The sequence below is a fragment of the Amblyomma maculatum genome, chromosome 5 (genome assembly GCF_055883805.1).
Source record: "Amblyomma maculatum isolate TAMU_Amacu chromosome 5, ASM5588380v1, whole genome shotgun sequence".
Classification (NCBI taxonomy): Eukaryota; Metazoa; Arthropoda; class Arachnida; order Ixodida; family Ixodidae; genus Amblyomma; species Amblyomma maculatum.
Genome location: NC_139348.1, coordinates 54373664 through 54390756, shown reverse-complemented (window position 1 = coordinate 54390756; position 17093 = coordinate 54373664). Strand labels below are relative to the sequence as shown.

Sequence of the window (17093 nt, the reverse complement as noted above, 5' to 3'; positions counted from 1 at the left end):
CCTCACGCCAGCGGCCCTTTGCCACACTCAAACAAGCCAGCTGTTCTTGTATAAATAGGGCTTTTTCGTCACTTTGTTTCACTTTCTCCTGGAAGTGTTCAAAATTTGTTAAGATCGAGTTTCATGACAAACGCTAAGTATAATCAATGTGATAATGGATACCATACCTGAAAGACTACAAAGTTCGTTTTTTTTTTCAACACTGCCTCTGTTCGTTTCTTCTCTTTTTTCAGCAAGAAAACCTCCTCTAGCATCCTCACATTTTTCTTGCAAGCCTTCCACATGTTCTCGATAGAGTTGCAACCTGCCTAAAAAGCTTAGCAATTCTTGTAACTGCTAACCTAGTTTGTGGGCAACGTGCTTTGCACAATGGAGCTGGCTTAAAACCATTTGCTAGTGGCTCTTCTGGAAGAAGTACCACAGCAGGAAGCGAAGGAGGCACAGAGCAGGCTTGTTGCGTGGGCTCCGATGAAAGTGGTGGTAGCTCCAACTCAGCTTGTGGCGAAGGTGTTACAGGATCAGAGCTACCAGGCTCTTGAATAGGCAGCGGCTCACTGGTCCCATCAGGTGTGGTCGATTCTTGAGCGCCTGCTTCGGCATCGGGTTCGCCAACTCCAGACTTGTCAGTCACTGATTGAGGCATACACCCGCTCTGCCTGCAATATAGTCATCATGCGAATTTTGTTACATAAATTCAGACACCAATTTAGTTAAGCATAGAATTTAAAACCAGCGTGCATTACCTATGTTTTAATAAGGTTACTACAAAAATGGTGGAAAAGAATGGATTTTACCTGTTTTTCTTCGCACGTGAAACTGGAGCAGCACTCTTTCGTTTTAGTGGGCGCCGCAGTTGTTTTCGTGACGGTTGCAGATAGGCCGGGAATTGTGGAAAAATTGTCGGTACGGCATCGGCCTTTAATCTCCGTAACTTCAGGCCTTCTTTGTAGTCCTCCAGCTTAAAATGCAGGCTACACACTCTGCTCCTGTCACTTGGAATCCAGGGCTGTTTCCCTGGCCCTGAAAAGCAAGGAGTGCCATAACAGAAATGTTATTTCCGGACATCACTGAACGCAACGTCAACTCGACTATTACAGCATCAGCTGATGATCGCAGCCCTTTCCTTCTAAACTCATCTCGCTATCACAACTGACGCCGTCACCCGGAATGCTCGAGTAAGGCGACCTTATAAGCATGTTTAAAAGCTGGTGCAGATTCATAGCTTACGTTCCGTTTGCCGCGAGATGTTTCTGAGCCACGGATTGCGTACTTCTGTTACAGGGAACTCGTGGAAGGAGGTCCCTGCCGAGGTTCGCCCGCTCGACTTGCAGAGCGGCACGCAGCAGTAGACCATAATGATGCCGCAAACGCATAGGCATCCGCCGCCCCCCACAGGCACACGGCACGTCAAAACTGCCTCCGGTTAAGTTATTGACTGCCTGCTAAAAAGAACTCGCCGGCATCGAGCTTAGCGGCAGCTTCAGCATGTTATTGACGACCCACACGTGGTAAATCTTCGCGCTCCGTAGCCAGTTGCCGTCTCGTCGATTTCGTCGTGGGGGTGAGTTACAGCGCCACTCTGAACGGCGGCGGTTTAGAGAACTAAAAAAACACCACAAGCAAACCTTCGGTGCTGAGGAGGCGGCGCACGCGCAGGTCGCCCATTATACAGTAGGTCGTGGTCTTGACAATGTAGTAAAAAGTATCGCTAGCTGTATTCGGTCCTCGCATCTAGAATGTCGTTCCCTTCCGCACAGTAGCCTATACTTTCCCGAAGAGAGCCTCAATGGGGTCGCTATATGGCTTTAAATGTGTCTTCAGTGAGCGTGTTTCTCTTTAACCGCTTTAGAAGTTTCTTGCATACTTTCGATATAGCAGGTGAACTCATTTGTAGGCCCCTGCATCGAGTATCACCTGCGTCATTTATTGGCCTCTTTTTACCACTTCGAGCACAAATGGTCTCACATTATTAAATAATTTTTTATTGTTTTCATAATAAGCCTAATATCACGTAATAATTTTATTAAAGCAACGTTTTTTGCAAAATTAAAGTAACGTTTATAATACAACACATTTGCGAATATATGAACTATAATAACATTTAAAACTCAACCCTACAACGCTTATTTTGACTATTATACTAATACTTAAGCATTTTGCAGTTTACACTACATTTTTATGAAATTATTTTCATCTTCGGTGCTACCTGGATGGTTTCGAATCTACTGCTGAAAGACGGTTTTGCAGTTGCAGGTGAGATGCTGTCATGTTAGCCTTGAAGAAGATTCGATGTGATCACTGCTCATTCGTTTTTTTTTTTGTATTCCTATTCTTGTAGAGGCATGGGAAAATTCGTATTAAAATGGACAAAAGCAGCTACCATACTGCAATGTATGCCATATGCTTGTCGAACGTTTGCTGAGCGATAGTGTTTTTTATATAAAGACTCCGTTCACGTATAACCCGTGCTATGGTCTTTCCAGTTGTGATGTATGGATGCGAGAGTTGGACTGTGAAAAAGGCTGACCGCCGAAGAATTGACGCGTTTGAATTGTGGTGCTGGCGAAGACTCTTAAGAGTTCCTTGGACTGCCAGAAGGTCAAATCAGTCGATATTGTCGACCATAAACCCTGACTGCTCATTGGAGGGTCAAATTCTAAAATTAAAGCTCAGCTACTTTGGTCATCTGATGAGAAGAGAGGAGTCGCTGGAGAAAGATTTGATGTTGGGAAAGGTTGAGGTTCGCCGGAGAAGGGGTAGGCAGCGAACGCGATGGTTAGATGGCATTCTCGAGGCATTGCAGATGAAGCTATGTGATGTTAAGAAGATAGTGAGAGACCGGAAAGCGTGGCGTGACATGGTCCATGGGGCACGAAGAGTCGGACACGACTGAACGCCTGAACTGAACTGAACTGTTCACGTGTGTAGTACGTTGACGACATGCCGCTGCAGCATCTACCTTCTGTGTTCTTTCATTTCGGGGCTGCACTAACCCCCGAAACCCGCGAGCGACAGCGCGAAACAAGGCAAAAGCCGCCCGCCGCCGCTGAAGCAGACGCGAAGCGAACAGTGAGCAGGTCGCGCCTCTTACGGCGGTGGAGAGCGTAACTCAAGGAGAAACGTTCCCATTGTTCCCGCGGCGATTGAGAAGGCCGTAAGAAAGAGCGGGCGCTCACCCTCGAAGATGATGATAAACTCTTTACTTACTCCCAAAGAAGGCGAACCAGCCGAAAGACTGGTTGCACTGCTTAAGGGCCTGTCACACTAGCGCGACACGGCACCGACGCAGACCCGACAACGACACCTACAGTCGGCCAACTCGTCGGCCGACCGTGTCTGCGGCCGACCAAGCTGTCACACTAGGCCGACGACGACACCAACACGACCGAGAACCAAATGTCTTCCCAGTGTGACAGGCTTTGAGGCCGGGGACACCGACAAAACCAGTCTGCCGACTGTCGGTGGCCGAGTCTTCGTGAAATCGGCCGCTGATCAAAAATATGCCGAAGACAAGATCCAGTTCCAACATTTTGAATCTGTTGCGGCACTCATAAAATACTAAATTATCGTGACAGCCGCATTGACATCGCGTCAACATTGCTCCGCTCTCCATGCCTACCTTGCGTGAGGCCTGCGAAAGCGTGCACTTGATCACAACACTTCGGGTGTGCGATGTCGGCGGCTCTATTTTCAACGCAGACGGAGGCGGAGCTGATCTCCCTTGTAGAAGAACGCCATATAATATGGGATATCAGAGATAAACATTATCACCGCCGGGAGCTCAAAGAAGCGGCATACGCTGAGATATGCGAGATGCTGGGAGGCCAATACACAGGTATGTACGAAAACTTTGCGCTGAGATCCGGCGTTCATTTCGGGTGCGGTATCTGATGCTGTGATGTCTGTTTTTTTATTTTTTCCTCTACCCACACCCTATAATTTAGCACTGCTTGTCTGGTTGCTGTGGCGTCGGGACGAGCCGACCGTCAATTGCATTAATTGACTGGGCGCCGTGCGTACGAGAAGCCAAACACAAGTCGCCAACTTTATCGCTGTCTCCCAATACCCACTGCGCATTTTCTTACTTTTCAGTTGCCCAAGTGCGCTCGCGCTTCGCGAATTTGCGGACCCAGTTTATGCGCGAAAGGCGGAAAATCAAAGCCAGCTCCGGTGCCAGCCCGGACGACATATATGAACCGAGGTGGGCACACTACAAGAGGCTGCTCTTTTTATCAAGCTCCTGTACCTCACAGCCCAGTATGTCCACGTTGGACACGCAGGAAGAGGAGGAGGTATGTGTTATTCATCCCTTGCTAGCCGGGGGCCATGCAAGCGTCATTTATAAATGTAGTTTGTCTGGTCCCTTCATTGAAAGCTGCAGTTTATGTTTATAACATTCAGCTAATTTTTCAGGTATCTATGAAAATCCCATATCACTGAAGCTGATTTTTGTGAAGCAGATAATGAAATCTGGCTTGCTTTTTTGAAAAGAAAAAAAAAATGACAATCTTTTCTTCTGTCAAACTGCCTTGAAAGAAGTAGTAGTGGTCGACACAGACAATGTGAACTCAAATTTGCTCTGGGCCACAATACACTTTTCATATGCTGATATGGTTTCGCCCCTTCAAAGCAGTATTTTTATATGCGTGGCTCCAATTGTGACCATTTTTTTAGAGACTAAGCTTCCCTATGGATTTTAACCGAGAACTATTTCCAGACAGTGGACTTGGTGCAAATATACAGCGGTTATTTAACATGTCACATAAATATAGCCACCAAACAAAACATTGACTTCCTCAACGAAATATTTCCATTGAATTTTGAGAGCCGGACACCAGTGCAAAATCCCGTATGATGACTGTTTTGTGGTTTCTTGCTTTTCTGTGCCGTGTTGCCATGTTGACTGGCGTTACCATTTGTCATATGGCATGAACAGTTGCTTTTTCTGCTGCTTTGCTATATTGTAACATTGGCAAAAAGACGTGTGAAAGCCGCAGAGCCAGTAACACAAAGAGCTGGTGTTGACGAAGTCCAGGGACGTACAGTCCGAGCACGAGAGGAAACTCTGTTGTCTTCTACTTGTCTTCCTTGTCTTCATCAGACTGGCATAAATATTAGCGCTTTAAACTGTACGTCGTTATTTCAAAAGTAATGAATAGCACAATACCATAGTTGCAGCTGCCCGCCACTGTGCATTAAAACAGATATTTGTCATAAACGTTTTTTTCTTAATCTTTTTTTTCATAATTACTTCACGCTGAAAATACTGAAATGGACAAGGGTTTTTCTCACTGCTGTCGACATTCAGTGAGACAAGGTTACTTGAAACCGTATACACAGATGACATTCTTTATGGACCGTTTAGCTTGAGAACCAAAGTAGATATAAATGAAGCACAACTGCTTTGCCTGATGTCACTTTACATGTGGTGTAAAAAACTGTAGGTAATTTATGGAACTGTAGTGGTAATTTATGGAAGATTTGCAAAACATTCAGTTGAATAACAAAAATGTTTATTATTTAATGTTATTTCTCAAAACAAGTGTCAAAACATGTATTTCTTAATATGAGCAGAAGCTTATTCAACATATTGATAGTTGCTTATGGCATTATGCCATATAACATTCATCATATGATAAGCAGTCAGCATATGCATTGACAGCCTGCACTGGTGTTTCCACCTGTGTTCAGTGGCACAGAAGTTTTTCAATTTTTTTTTTATTCATGCTGTGTAGCTGTTCAAAGCCCTTGCACTGTGCTTTGCATTTTCATGTCTCATTGAAGCTAGCAGAAAGTATCACTTTGTTTATTGCAATTATGGCTTGCACACTTCTTATTCACAAACGAGCAAGTTAATGGGCGTACCAACAACAGGTTTGTACCTTGCATTATGATGTAGCTAACTTTATTAATGAAAGAAATACTCTGGATGCTTTTAGGTTGGTCACACAGATAATATACAGTAGGGCCTCCATCACAAAGCATTAACAAAAGACAGAAAAGGACTGATATGCTTGAGTTATTCGAAGGAAACAAGCAAAAGAAATTGGGCGCCAAAAACAAAAAAGAGCGCATAACCCTTACAAAAAAGCTTAATGAGTTTCTGATTAAATGGTAATTACATTCCTCATCATGCACATTAACATTTCTATACATTTTCTTGATGCATTTTTGATGAGTTTCACAAGAAAGTTGGCCACCGTGTTTCTGGTTGGTACCTAATGTGTGCATTTCTTGTGTGTTGTTCATGATTGTTGACCAATGAGCACTTTTGGATAAAAAGCAAAACCTAAAACGCAGCGAAGCACATCAACTACATTAAAAAAGCTAAAAAATAAAAAAAAAAAACTAAGCAAAAAAAAAACGTCACCTCTGGAGCGATTCGAACTCGGTACCTCTTACTCCGTAGCTTTCTACGCTAACCACTCGGCCACACGGGGAGCTGGTGATGCCGGTAACGTATTTGCTTCTTATGTCTGGACTGCATTCATAAGATTGGGACATAATGTTTCGAAGCATGTTTCCAAGTGTACAGGCCATTGCGGCTGCTCTAACAATTACAACTTCTTGACCGTTAGAACTTGCATCTAATGTTCTAGATACCTATGCGCACTATTTTGTCCACTGCAGTCATTTTAACATGTCGAGTTTGGCATCGCTGGCAAATTTATCAGCGCTGGCTCTTCGGTGGTTGCTACCTTGGGCGTAATTTTCGCTGAACACGGAGCTGTAGCACGAACCTTTAAGGAAAAAAGTGCGACCAAGCTTCAATACCGGCAAGCGCAGCAGCGCCAACACTATTTTACTGGTAACTAAATCTTATTTGTATCTAAACATTTGGGGAAGCGTTGCGATGACTGAGGGCTCGGCTAATCTATACGCAGAGCAAGGAGCTCGAAAGCTTAAAAAACACGCAAAATATCATGCATTATAAAGAAGGCATTGCTTCTCGTGTCCTGGTCGCGCACATGCTCCCAGGACGGTCCAGTTCCGAGTCAATGCACGGCTCGGGTTACGTCCGCGCGTCGTCGTCGGCGCAGGCCGGGTACCCCTGCTGGTCTCTCCAAAACGGCCTGCTCGCAGGTGCAAGGAGGCATTGGAAATGGAGCGGCCTTGCGTCCGTTAGCTTGGAGGCGGTGTGGCAGTGCGTCGGTTCGCGTACACAACAATATCCTTGCCCGTGACACCCTCAAGCATATTGTCCAACCACAGCACCCATTCGCTTGGCAAGAAGTGATTTGCAATGGCACAAACACCCAAGACGCAGGGTGTAAGCGTGTTTTGAATGAAACAAATGTCCAAAAAGTTGTTTTTGTTTTTACAGTGCATGCTAAACAGAAATGAAAACATAGTAAAGAATATACATTCGCTTAGTGATGTATAGTTTCCCTCATTTGGGAAAGTCAATGTATTTCCACATTAGCTCCTATACAAAAATACTGTTTTGTTTTCCAAGTACAAAACTTCTTGCGTAATCTCAAATGAAATTCTGTCGCGGATCTCATGTTAAAACACATAAAAATTGTTTCTTAGGCAACATCCTACATATGCTAATCAGAAATGAAAACATAGGGCTCTGAAAGTGTGCAGTTAACAAAGAAATAATATATATTCACTTAGTGATGTATACATTTCCTCATTTGAGAAAGTCAATGTATTTCCACATTAGATCCTACCCAAAAATACTGTTGCGTTTTCCAAGCACAAAACTTCATGTGTGATCTCAAAGGAAAGTCTGCTGCGGATATGATGTTAAAACACATCTAATCTTGAATCTCCTTTGAGTGGTTGATGACTCATCAAAAACACATTACGTGGGTAACAGAAATTCAATATCCATTTTTGTAAGGGAATGCCCCCGAATGCACTCTTTGCGATGCCAAAAAGGCCGACCTAACTCATATCTTACACATGTGCCCTAAGCTCCAATCCAAAGCCGAATGGCTATTATCTAACCCACTACAATGGGAGGCTGCGGTGGCCAGCTCCGAACCTGTGGTACAACTGCGGGCGGTGAGCTGGGCTTTGGAAGTCGCCGAATGACACGGTCTGACGGCCACATCACGAAGCCAACCGAAAGAAGCCCATTGATCATTTGACAAATGTCTTTTTTTTCTCTCTCTCTTTACGGAAATAAAGTTTTCACCACCATCCACCTTATGAGCCGAGTATAATTTAGGCCTGCACATTTTGATTTCTATACTTCTGTTATAAATTAACCCCATTTTTTTCCGTTCCATGTTGTCAGTAAAGGTGTTTGCTTTATCACCAATAATTTTGAAGTGCAATTGGTTGACATGTTCTTTTCTTGCATACTGCAGTAATACAGAAACTAATAACATCCATCACAACATCCATCTTGTAGCTCATTGTCTGAACAGGTTGCATTATTGCAGATCATTTTTTTCCTGGCATCATTTAGTTTTCCAAAACCGTGTCCGCAGTATTCACCGCAATATTTCAACGAGTGACTATGACCTTTTGCTCATAAGCCAAAGAGTGCAGAATTAAGTTCTGGTCTTAGCAGCTGCATGTTGATGAAGGCAACACATGAATTGCCCGCGTACTGTGCAAAGCCAGTACAGTGTAGGCCCAGGTAGTCAGTTATTTAGAAGCTGTACACTACACTATTTCTCATACTCTGTGTGCAGTTTTGGGTTTTGAGAAATACTGTACGGGATAAAATAATGACTAAATCTTAGCAGAAGTGAGGTTTCAGCTGTGGTCTCATACATTAAATAAAAAACACAGTGAAAAACAGTTCAGCCTGTGTTGCTTTGTCTCAAGCTTTTGTGTCCTTTATTTCAGGATATTGAACGCCAATACTGCAATCAAGCAAAGGATCAAGCAGGATTTCGGAAACGGTACTCTACTATCGATCATATCCATACCATCAATCAGGTGATAGAAAAATGCGCGGAATATAACCAGCCCTTATACATAGCATTCATTGATTACGAAAAAGCATTTGACTCAGTTGAAACCTCGGCGGTGATGCAGGCATTGCGAAATCAGGGTGAAGAGGAGCCGTACGTGAAAGTACTGGAAGATATATATAGTAGCTGCACAGCAACCATAGTTCTGCATAAAGAAAGTAACAAAATTCCCATAAATAAAAGGTGTTAGGCAAGGAGACACAATCTCCCCAGTACTATTCACAGCTTGTTTAGAGGAAGTATTCAGAGACTTGGAATGGGAGCAGTTAGGGATAAGGGTAGATGGAGAATACTTCAGTAATCTGCGATTTGCTGATGACATTGCCTTGCTAAGCAACTCGGGGGATGAACTGCAAATAATGATTGATGACCTAGACAGAAAAAGTGGAAAGGTAGGCTTGAAAATCAGTATGCAGAAGACTAAGGTAATGTTCAACAGCCTCGGGAAGGAACAGCAGTTTACATTAGGTAGCGAAATACTGGACATAGTAGGCGAATATGTCTACTTAGGACAGGTAGTAACCGCAGATCCGGACCACGAAAAGGAAATAACAAGAAGAATACGATTGGGATGGAGCGCATTTGGCAAGCACTCGCAGATTATGACTAGCAGCTTACCGGTATCGCTCAAGAGGAAAGTATACAACAGTTGCATCTTGCCTGTACTCACCTATGGGGCTGAAACGTGGAGGCTAACCAAGAGAGTCCTACTTAAGTTGAGGACTACCCAGAGGGCTATGGAACGAAAATGGTAGGGGTAACATTAAGAGATAGAAAGCGTGCAGAGTGGGTCAGAGAAATAACTCAAGTTGCCGACATTCTAGTAGAAATTAAGAAGAAGAAATGGACATGGGCAGGACATGTAGTGCGAAGAGAGGACAACCGATGGTCGCTGAGGGTAACAAACTGGATTCCAAGGGAAGGAAAGCGTAGCAGGGGGCGGCAGAAAGTTAGGTGGGCGGATGAGATTAAGAAGTTCGCAGGGGTCAAGTGGATGCAGCTAGCACAGAACCGGGTGAAGTGGAGAAATATGGGAGAGGCCTTCGCCCTGCAGTGGGTATAATCAGGCTGATGATGATGATTGAACGCCAGTGTGACATCTGGAATTCTGAAGCTCTTGTTCCGGAAGCCAGTCACGAGGTGGAAGATTTGCCACCAATGTGTGCTGAGTCGTCGGCTGTGACCGCATCAAGACCTGCTCAAATGAGGAAGGCCTATGATGAAGAAAAAGAGCAGAAAAAAGTTCTGCTGACGTCGGCGGTTGAAACTTTGCAGAGGAGTCAGCAACGTCTCGCAGCTGCCGATGAGTGCGATGCATTTGGCAGCATGATTGCCCATGCTGTGCGGCAAATACCGGCAGGACCAGAGCGCCAATTGGCAATGTTAAATGCCCATCAGGCTATTGTTAAAGTAGGCCTATCGAAGCATGCTACAGCAGTGGAGTACCTTGATGTAATTGACATGCAAGATTAAATGCATCTTTCTACTTACCTGGAGACAAGTCTCCATTGCCAACTGACTTGGCCTTCATTGCAGAAATAGTGCTTAAACTGTTCTCTGACTTCTCGAGCACTTCTGCTTGAGTTCCCACCAGTCTTTGGCAGGGGCTGCATGGCACCACAAGGGCCGGCTTGATCTCTCCACGTTCCTTGGCGGATATGACCTGCATGTGAGCAAGCAACGTGCAGCAGCAGCATGAAGCATGTGTTTTAGCACATGAACACAACAAAACCTTGTCATGGCTAAGATCCTTCCACATCCAATTCTTTTGCAAGAGCTGACAGTGCATGATTTATTTTGAGGTATCCAGCTTAAAAATATCCTTACAATACCTCATAACTGAACCATGTACTTTCCTGTTTTAGTTGAAGATTACAGATCAGCATCCACCAGTAAAAAAAAAAATTGTGGCACTGCTGAAAACTAAAAAACACCGGTTTCTGGTATGTTCGTGCTAGCCTATGACTTACTCTTGACATAAAGCTTCCCATTTCCCTTCCCTTCAGAGTACAGAGAGTGGCTACCAAGCATTCAAAAAGCAAGAAGTCAGGGAAGGGGGGGGGGGAGGTTCCAGAGGTTACACCCTGCTGGCTGCCTAAACACTTGCTAGCATCTCCAGTTATCAATAAGTCAGATTCTCCCCCAGGCCTGTTTTCTCACCGCAAGGACTAGTTCCCAGACAATACTCCCACATTCATTCTAGAATAGTAGTAGGAGAGCTGCTAGATGAATTCAGTAGGTACAAAAAGTTTGGCACATGAAAGAGTTACCACCAGTACACAGTGTGCGTTGCTGTCTAGCCTTCTTTGTTTTGGAAACTGCATGTGACTGGCCAGTATATTATCCCAAGTATTTTGACGTTTTCCTACGTCATGCACTAATGCTGAGCGAGTACTCTCAAAATTTCATGCTTTGAATACAAAGATGCACGACAGTCTGTCTAGGTATGCTTGTGTCTATTACAATAAGCTCCAATAGCAGTTACTCCAAAGTCAGCAAATTGTCTTCGTTATGTAAAGCTGCATGCTTTGAGAATTACTTTTCACCAATAATTGTCATGTTTTACAGTTTTGCACCATGAAACTAGTTTAAAACCACTGATTTCAAGAAAGCATATAAATTTTGAAAAATATCCAACAAATTTTCGAAAAACTTCAGAAAGTATATGGCATACACATAATCGCTATTGAAAAGCACTGAACCCAGCTTATCCTGTTATAAGGTGGTGTAGTGGCGCGTCGAAGAGAGAAGTATTCTGCATTTTGAATGAAAGCGTCACCCTCCTATCTTTATCAATGTTATATGATGGGCAGAAATGTACATTGTTCCTGTTGTAGGAAAACTTCTACCAGGCAACATGGACAAAAAGGTTGTGCGGTTGTGCCTCATAACTATGGGCAGGCCAGTCTGCAAAAAACTAATAGTGAAGGGGAAAATGTTTAGGAAAAGGACAGCAACTTTGTGATTAAGATCCCTGGACCGCCCGGTGCATTATCCGCGTAGCCAATGGCTGAATTTCACCATTGCACTTGCAAAACGATAAAGTGCTCCCTTTGATGACATCTGGCCCTGTGCATGCTCCAGCAAGCAGTACTCCAAGCAGATGGCTGCGTTAAGTCAGGTCATCAGCGACCTGTATGTTTATGCAGCCTAGGAGTGCAAAACTTTAAGGCAGACATTTTAAAATATTCACAGCACTAAAAAAAAAACTAAGGGTCAAAACATCGGTGTTGTTTCAAGACAGACAGACCAAGGTTTCTGCAAATATTACAAGGTAGAAGAAACTGGCATCTTGCCTGTAAGGACATCTTCAACGTCAAGGCTCTCAGGTGGCGTATACAGCTGCCTAGATGTCCTCTTCGACCGCAGGAAATTGTGCAAGGCTACAGTTGCTAGCACAAGCTGCATGGCCTTGATAGGCTTATGCCTCATTGGCGCGCGATATATCTGCCAGCAGCTGGCAAGAATGCCGAAGGCGTTCTCGGAGGTACGTCTGGCACGATATAGCCTGTAATGAATAGGTTCGAGCATGAGGACAAATGTAAAACAAATGAGCCCTCATAGCTGCTTTATGTGTTCGTGACTGAGCAGTAAATGCTCTCGTAAAGTGCATAACATTCCAGGGAAATGCTGAAAGCATGGTTTAACTTCACTATAAGACAGTCTGAATGAAAGAAAATGAGCTATAATGCAAACTAAGTAAGTTGAAACACCACTGTGCCTAAACTGCATCCAAAAACTGCTACCTGAGGGTAAATTCAGTTAATGTGCAACCTGCTCCCTTGCCCTCATCATCCTCAGCTCAAGACACAAACATAGCTCCCACCACCAAAAAGCTTGTTGCCATGAAACTAATAATTTTTTACACTAATTTCAGAAGTAACTGCAAAGGCTGAAAAAAAACGAACAGTTGAAAACAGTGAAATAATTTTTTATTAATATTACGTAGACCATACCTGTAGTTAAATATCCTTTTGCCTTGCTGCAGCTCAGCAACAGGATAAGGCCGCATAAGGTACGGCTTCAGGCCAAATCCTTCATCCCCCACTATTACATAGGGTGCACTGCTGTTTGAGTTGGGCAGGTGATCTGGAGGTGGAAGGCATGTTGGGTCTGACTCGATTCGCAACCGCAGCTTTCCTTCGGTCCAGACCCCACTGTCATTTAGGCGTCCGTTTTTGTCAACGTCAACAAATATGAAGTCGAGGTCAGCATCCACAAGTGCCATGAGAACTATACTAAATGTTCCCTTGTAGTTTCGATAGGCAGCTCCACTTCTGGCGGGTGGAGCGACAACAACATGCTTCCCGTCGAGCGCCCCCAATCAGTGTCGAAATTGCCACATTTCTTCAAACCCTTTCGCAATTACTTGCCATTCTTCATGACTCTCAGGTGTCTGTAAGAAAAAAAGTGCAATATTGTTTGATACTGTGCTCAACTATATTAGTACCGGTGCACAATTTCAGTGTAAAAATACTGTGCTGTAAGTCTCCATGATAACTTTTTTCAGTGTACTAGTTCATAGATAATATATGCACACATTTTCTTACTGCTAATCAAGGAACCTTAGCAAAATATGTATGCTTATATGAGCTTTTCTAGTGACGCACATATTTTTGTGCGGCAGTTTTGACCAGACTTGTACACCTGTGGACCGGGTCCAACATTACAGGCAACACATTAAACTATTGATATGCATCATTGATTACATGTGAACTGCAGAAAATGGCAGTGACAGATACACACCTTCAGCACCTTTGGCTTCAAAACTTTGTACACTGCTTTGCACACTTCAAACACTATTCCAGCAATAGTGTTGTGGGCTACATAAAAGGCGAACTGGAGCGACATTTCGCTGTTTCCTGAAAAAGAAAATGTGGGCATTAGTGTACTCTGGTCACCTGCATTTCCTCTAGCGATAAGATATGTGGATTTTAATACGTGGCATGTACAAAAAAAAATCCTGAAAGCCAGCTTGAAAACCACACCTGATAATGATTAAATATAAACTGCCCTTGCAGAAAAGTAGCATGCAATGCCTGCACTGTAGACATTAGGTGTGAATACTGGCAGGTAGACGGTGATATATATATGTCTGCTCGTCGGCGGCACGTACCGCGCCAGCGTTTGTTTTGTTTATGTAATCGGAACTCGTATTTCCCGAGTGAGGTCCGGTGACGTGCTCCGTAGACGGTTGAGTGCTCGCCGAACGCCAATGCGCTTATAAATAGTAATTTTCATCTCTGCCTTCATTTGCTTGAACACATCGCGACCGCACACAAGAAATGCAGCAAGCGATATGCTGAAATCATGTATTCGACTAAACTAAGAGTTCAGTTAAAAAGACGGAAAAGGCAACAAACTTCGCCGCCCACGCAGTCCCACCCATGAAGCTGTGCTGCTTTTACAGTGTGTCCGATGCCAAAAAATGTACCTGAGGCGCCATGCACGCTCACCTGTTGCAAGGTACCGGAGAGTGATCGCGAGCCTCTCTCCAGCCTGGATCGCTTCACGAAATGGTGTATCCTGCTTCGTGATAAGCGGCGAAACTGCACTCAGCAGGGACTCAAACGTAGCCGTGTCCATTCTTATCCAACGGCGGTAGTTTTGCGCTGTAGCCATGGCGACACCAAGGAAGTACGCGGCTTCTTTGCCGGTGGCTCGTCGAGTAGCTCTAGAACTACTAAAGCTGCGGTAGCAGCAGCCGCCGCCGATTCAATGGCTTCCATATTCGCGGAGAGCGGAGTCTGTGGCCGGTGCCGAGCAGCGCAATGACAAAGTGAGAAACAAAATCTCGGAACTAACACTGTAGTGCGCCCCGCTCGTGATATCGCGAGAATAGCGAGAACGAGAGGGCGTGAAGTCGGCGAGAGGTTTTCGAGGGCTGTCTGGCTAGTGCGACATGGGAGTTTGCAGACCGTCGGCCGACAGCCGTCTTGCGACCGACACGAGGAGGACGCCGACAATCGGCCGACTGTTTCCGTCGGCGCAGTGTGACATCCCTATTGCAAAAACCAGCGTTTCCAGTGCGAAACCAGTAAGATTTTCGCGCTGGTTTTGCACTGGATCTGCTGGGCACGCTGGAGGTCTGCGATATTCACTGAAGCAGTAACGGGAAGACACTGGCTGCACTGGTGCGATGGGAGAAAAGCGCTGGGATTAGACTTTTGACGCTTGGTGTGTCGCTGGCATCCGCGATGCACTGGGAGAAGCGCTGTATTGTGCGCTGGGCCGCACTGGTCCCAGTGCCCCAGTTAGCCGGTGCGGCCTGCGGCGTCAGCCGGAGTAGCATCCCTCAGGGGCCAACAGGGCAACAGCGTACTTTCAATCGACCATCGGGGGGCATATGAAAAATATGGTTCAAGCAAGCGCTTTTTGGCTGCGAAGTCGTTGCGCATTTGTAAGAAAACAAAGGCAGTATCTTTTTTCTAGAGTTTCCATGTTTCGATAGGTCGTTTCGAGCGTTTCGAGAGCGGCAACGATCGCCGCGCCTCGATCTCATGACAGACTGACGATTAACACACTACTAAAGCTGGAATTGAATAATGTCGGCTACCATGCATAACCAACTTCACAGCTGATCTTAAGGGCACTCTAACACAATGATTACTGCCAAAATGTTCAATGCGGGCTCAATCGCAGGCGAGCGTAGCCTGCACCACGGCCCAGTATCAACAGCAGAAAGAAAAACTAAAACGAGGAAGAGAGTAGTTTACTGAGCGATGGGTCCATGAGAGAAAAAGCAACAACATACAGCGCTTGTAATACATAATATTTGGCGTGTTTCTCAAGCTTTTGCGCTCCTTCTTACTCTGCGTATAAAGCAGCCGAACCCTCGGTCATCGCAACGCTTCCCGCAATGTTTACATACAAATAAGGTTTAGTTACACGCAATTAGGGTCATCGCTGCGGCGCTTGCCGGTATTGAAGCTTGGTCGCACGTTTTTCCTTGAAGGCTTCTACTAAAGCTCCGTGTTCAGCGAAAATTACGCCCACGGTAGCAGAGCACCACCCAAGAGCCGGCGTTGGTAAATTTGCCAGCGATGTCAAACTCCACATCTTAAAATGATTCCAGTGCACAAAATAGCGCGCATAGGCACCCAGAACATTAGTTGCCAGTCGTAAGAGCAGACAGCAAGCTAAAATGATCAAGTAGTTGCAATTGTTAGAGCGGTAGCAATGGCTTGTAGACTGCGAAACACGAAGTCCCAACCTTATAAATGCGGGTCATGCAATAAAATGCAAAAATGTTTATAGAAAACCCAGTTCTCGGCGTGGCCGAGTGGTTAGCGTGCTGAGCTGGTGATTGGTATGTACCTAGGGACTTAGTTCGAGGCACGCTTGGTGCACTAATTTTTTTTTATTTTTTTTTTTTACTTTTTTTAGTTTTTTTATGTACCTAACTTGTTTCGTTACTTTTTAATTTTTATCCCACGCCTTTTTTTTCGGGCGAACAGTGCCGCCAGCGCGGAGCGTCCCAGTATGCCGCGTCCCAGTGCGCCCAGTGTCCAGCGTCATGCTGGGACCATAATCAGGTATGGCGCTGGGGCGCTGGCTCCCAGTGGCACTGGTTTTTGGAATAGGGATAGACGCAGACATCAGGAAGACGCTCTGTTGGCAGACCAAATCGGCCTCGTGTCGCGCTAGTGTGACAGGCCCTATAGAGAAGGTCAGCAGGGTTCCCTTGTGACTCTGCGGCCTCCAATGCGCGAAAAATGAGCTGGCGCTGTTGGGCGAGCTCGGTGGTACGCAGGAGGGACTCCCACGCATCCACTGTAGCTGTATTGTCTGCGTTGTGTCGTGCACATGTCCACACCATGTGAATGAATGTGGCCGGTTGTGAGCAGTGTTTGCAGCTAGGTGTAATAAGATTTGGGAAAATTTTACTATATAGCCACGGGTTGGGAAAGGTTCCTGTTTGTATTTTGCGCCAATGGACGGCCTCGCGCCGGGATAGTTCCCGGTGTGCAGGGGGGTGTAGACACCGTTTGAGCCGATAATGAGACCGGCCGTCGGTCAGCATGGCTAATATTTTTTGCATTTTGCAGATGACATGAGGAGAAGAAGCTCCGGATGAGCAGTTCTAAGGCGCACACAGTCGCCACAAAAAAAAGTGACGAAGGACTCCAAAAGGCCGCAAAGCAGTTATCCAAATCT

The 17093-nt window shown here is 45.2% G+C and overlaps 1 protein-coding gene across 1 annotated transcript; it reads right to left on the bottom strand.

Moving 5' to 3' along the window:
- Positions 1 to 13260: 13260 nt before the first annotated feature.
- LOC146188329 (uncharacterized) lies at positions 13261 to 14743 on the bottom strand. The gene is made up of 3 exons (XM_084605029.1): positions 14393 to 14743; positions 13683 to 13798; positions 13261 to 13332 (listed from the first exon to the last, which is right to left on the bottom strand). The coding sequence occupies exons 1-3, from the start codon at positions 14556 to 14558 to the stop codon at positions 13261 to 13263; spliced, it is 354 nt and encodes a 117-aa protein (XP_084461155.1). The 5' UTR covers positions 14559 to 14743.
- Positions 14744 to 17093: the final 2350 nt, after the last annotated feature.

Excerpts from the sequence above, each read along its gene's own strand:
- LOC146188329 (XM_084605029.1), bottom strand. The coding sequence starts at position 14,558 with ATGGCTACAGCGCAAAACTACCGCCGTTGGATAAGAATGGACACGGCT. Across the intron at positions 13,799-14,392 it reads TCTCCGGTACCTTGCAACAG|GAAACAGCGAAATGTCGCTC; the intron begins GTGAGCGTGCAT and ends TTTCTTTTTCAG. Across the intron at positions 13,333-13,682 it reads TGAAGCCAAAGGTGCTGAAG|ACACCTGAGAGTCATGAAGA; the intron begins GTGTGTATCTGT and ends TTTTTCTTACAG.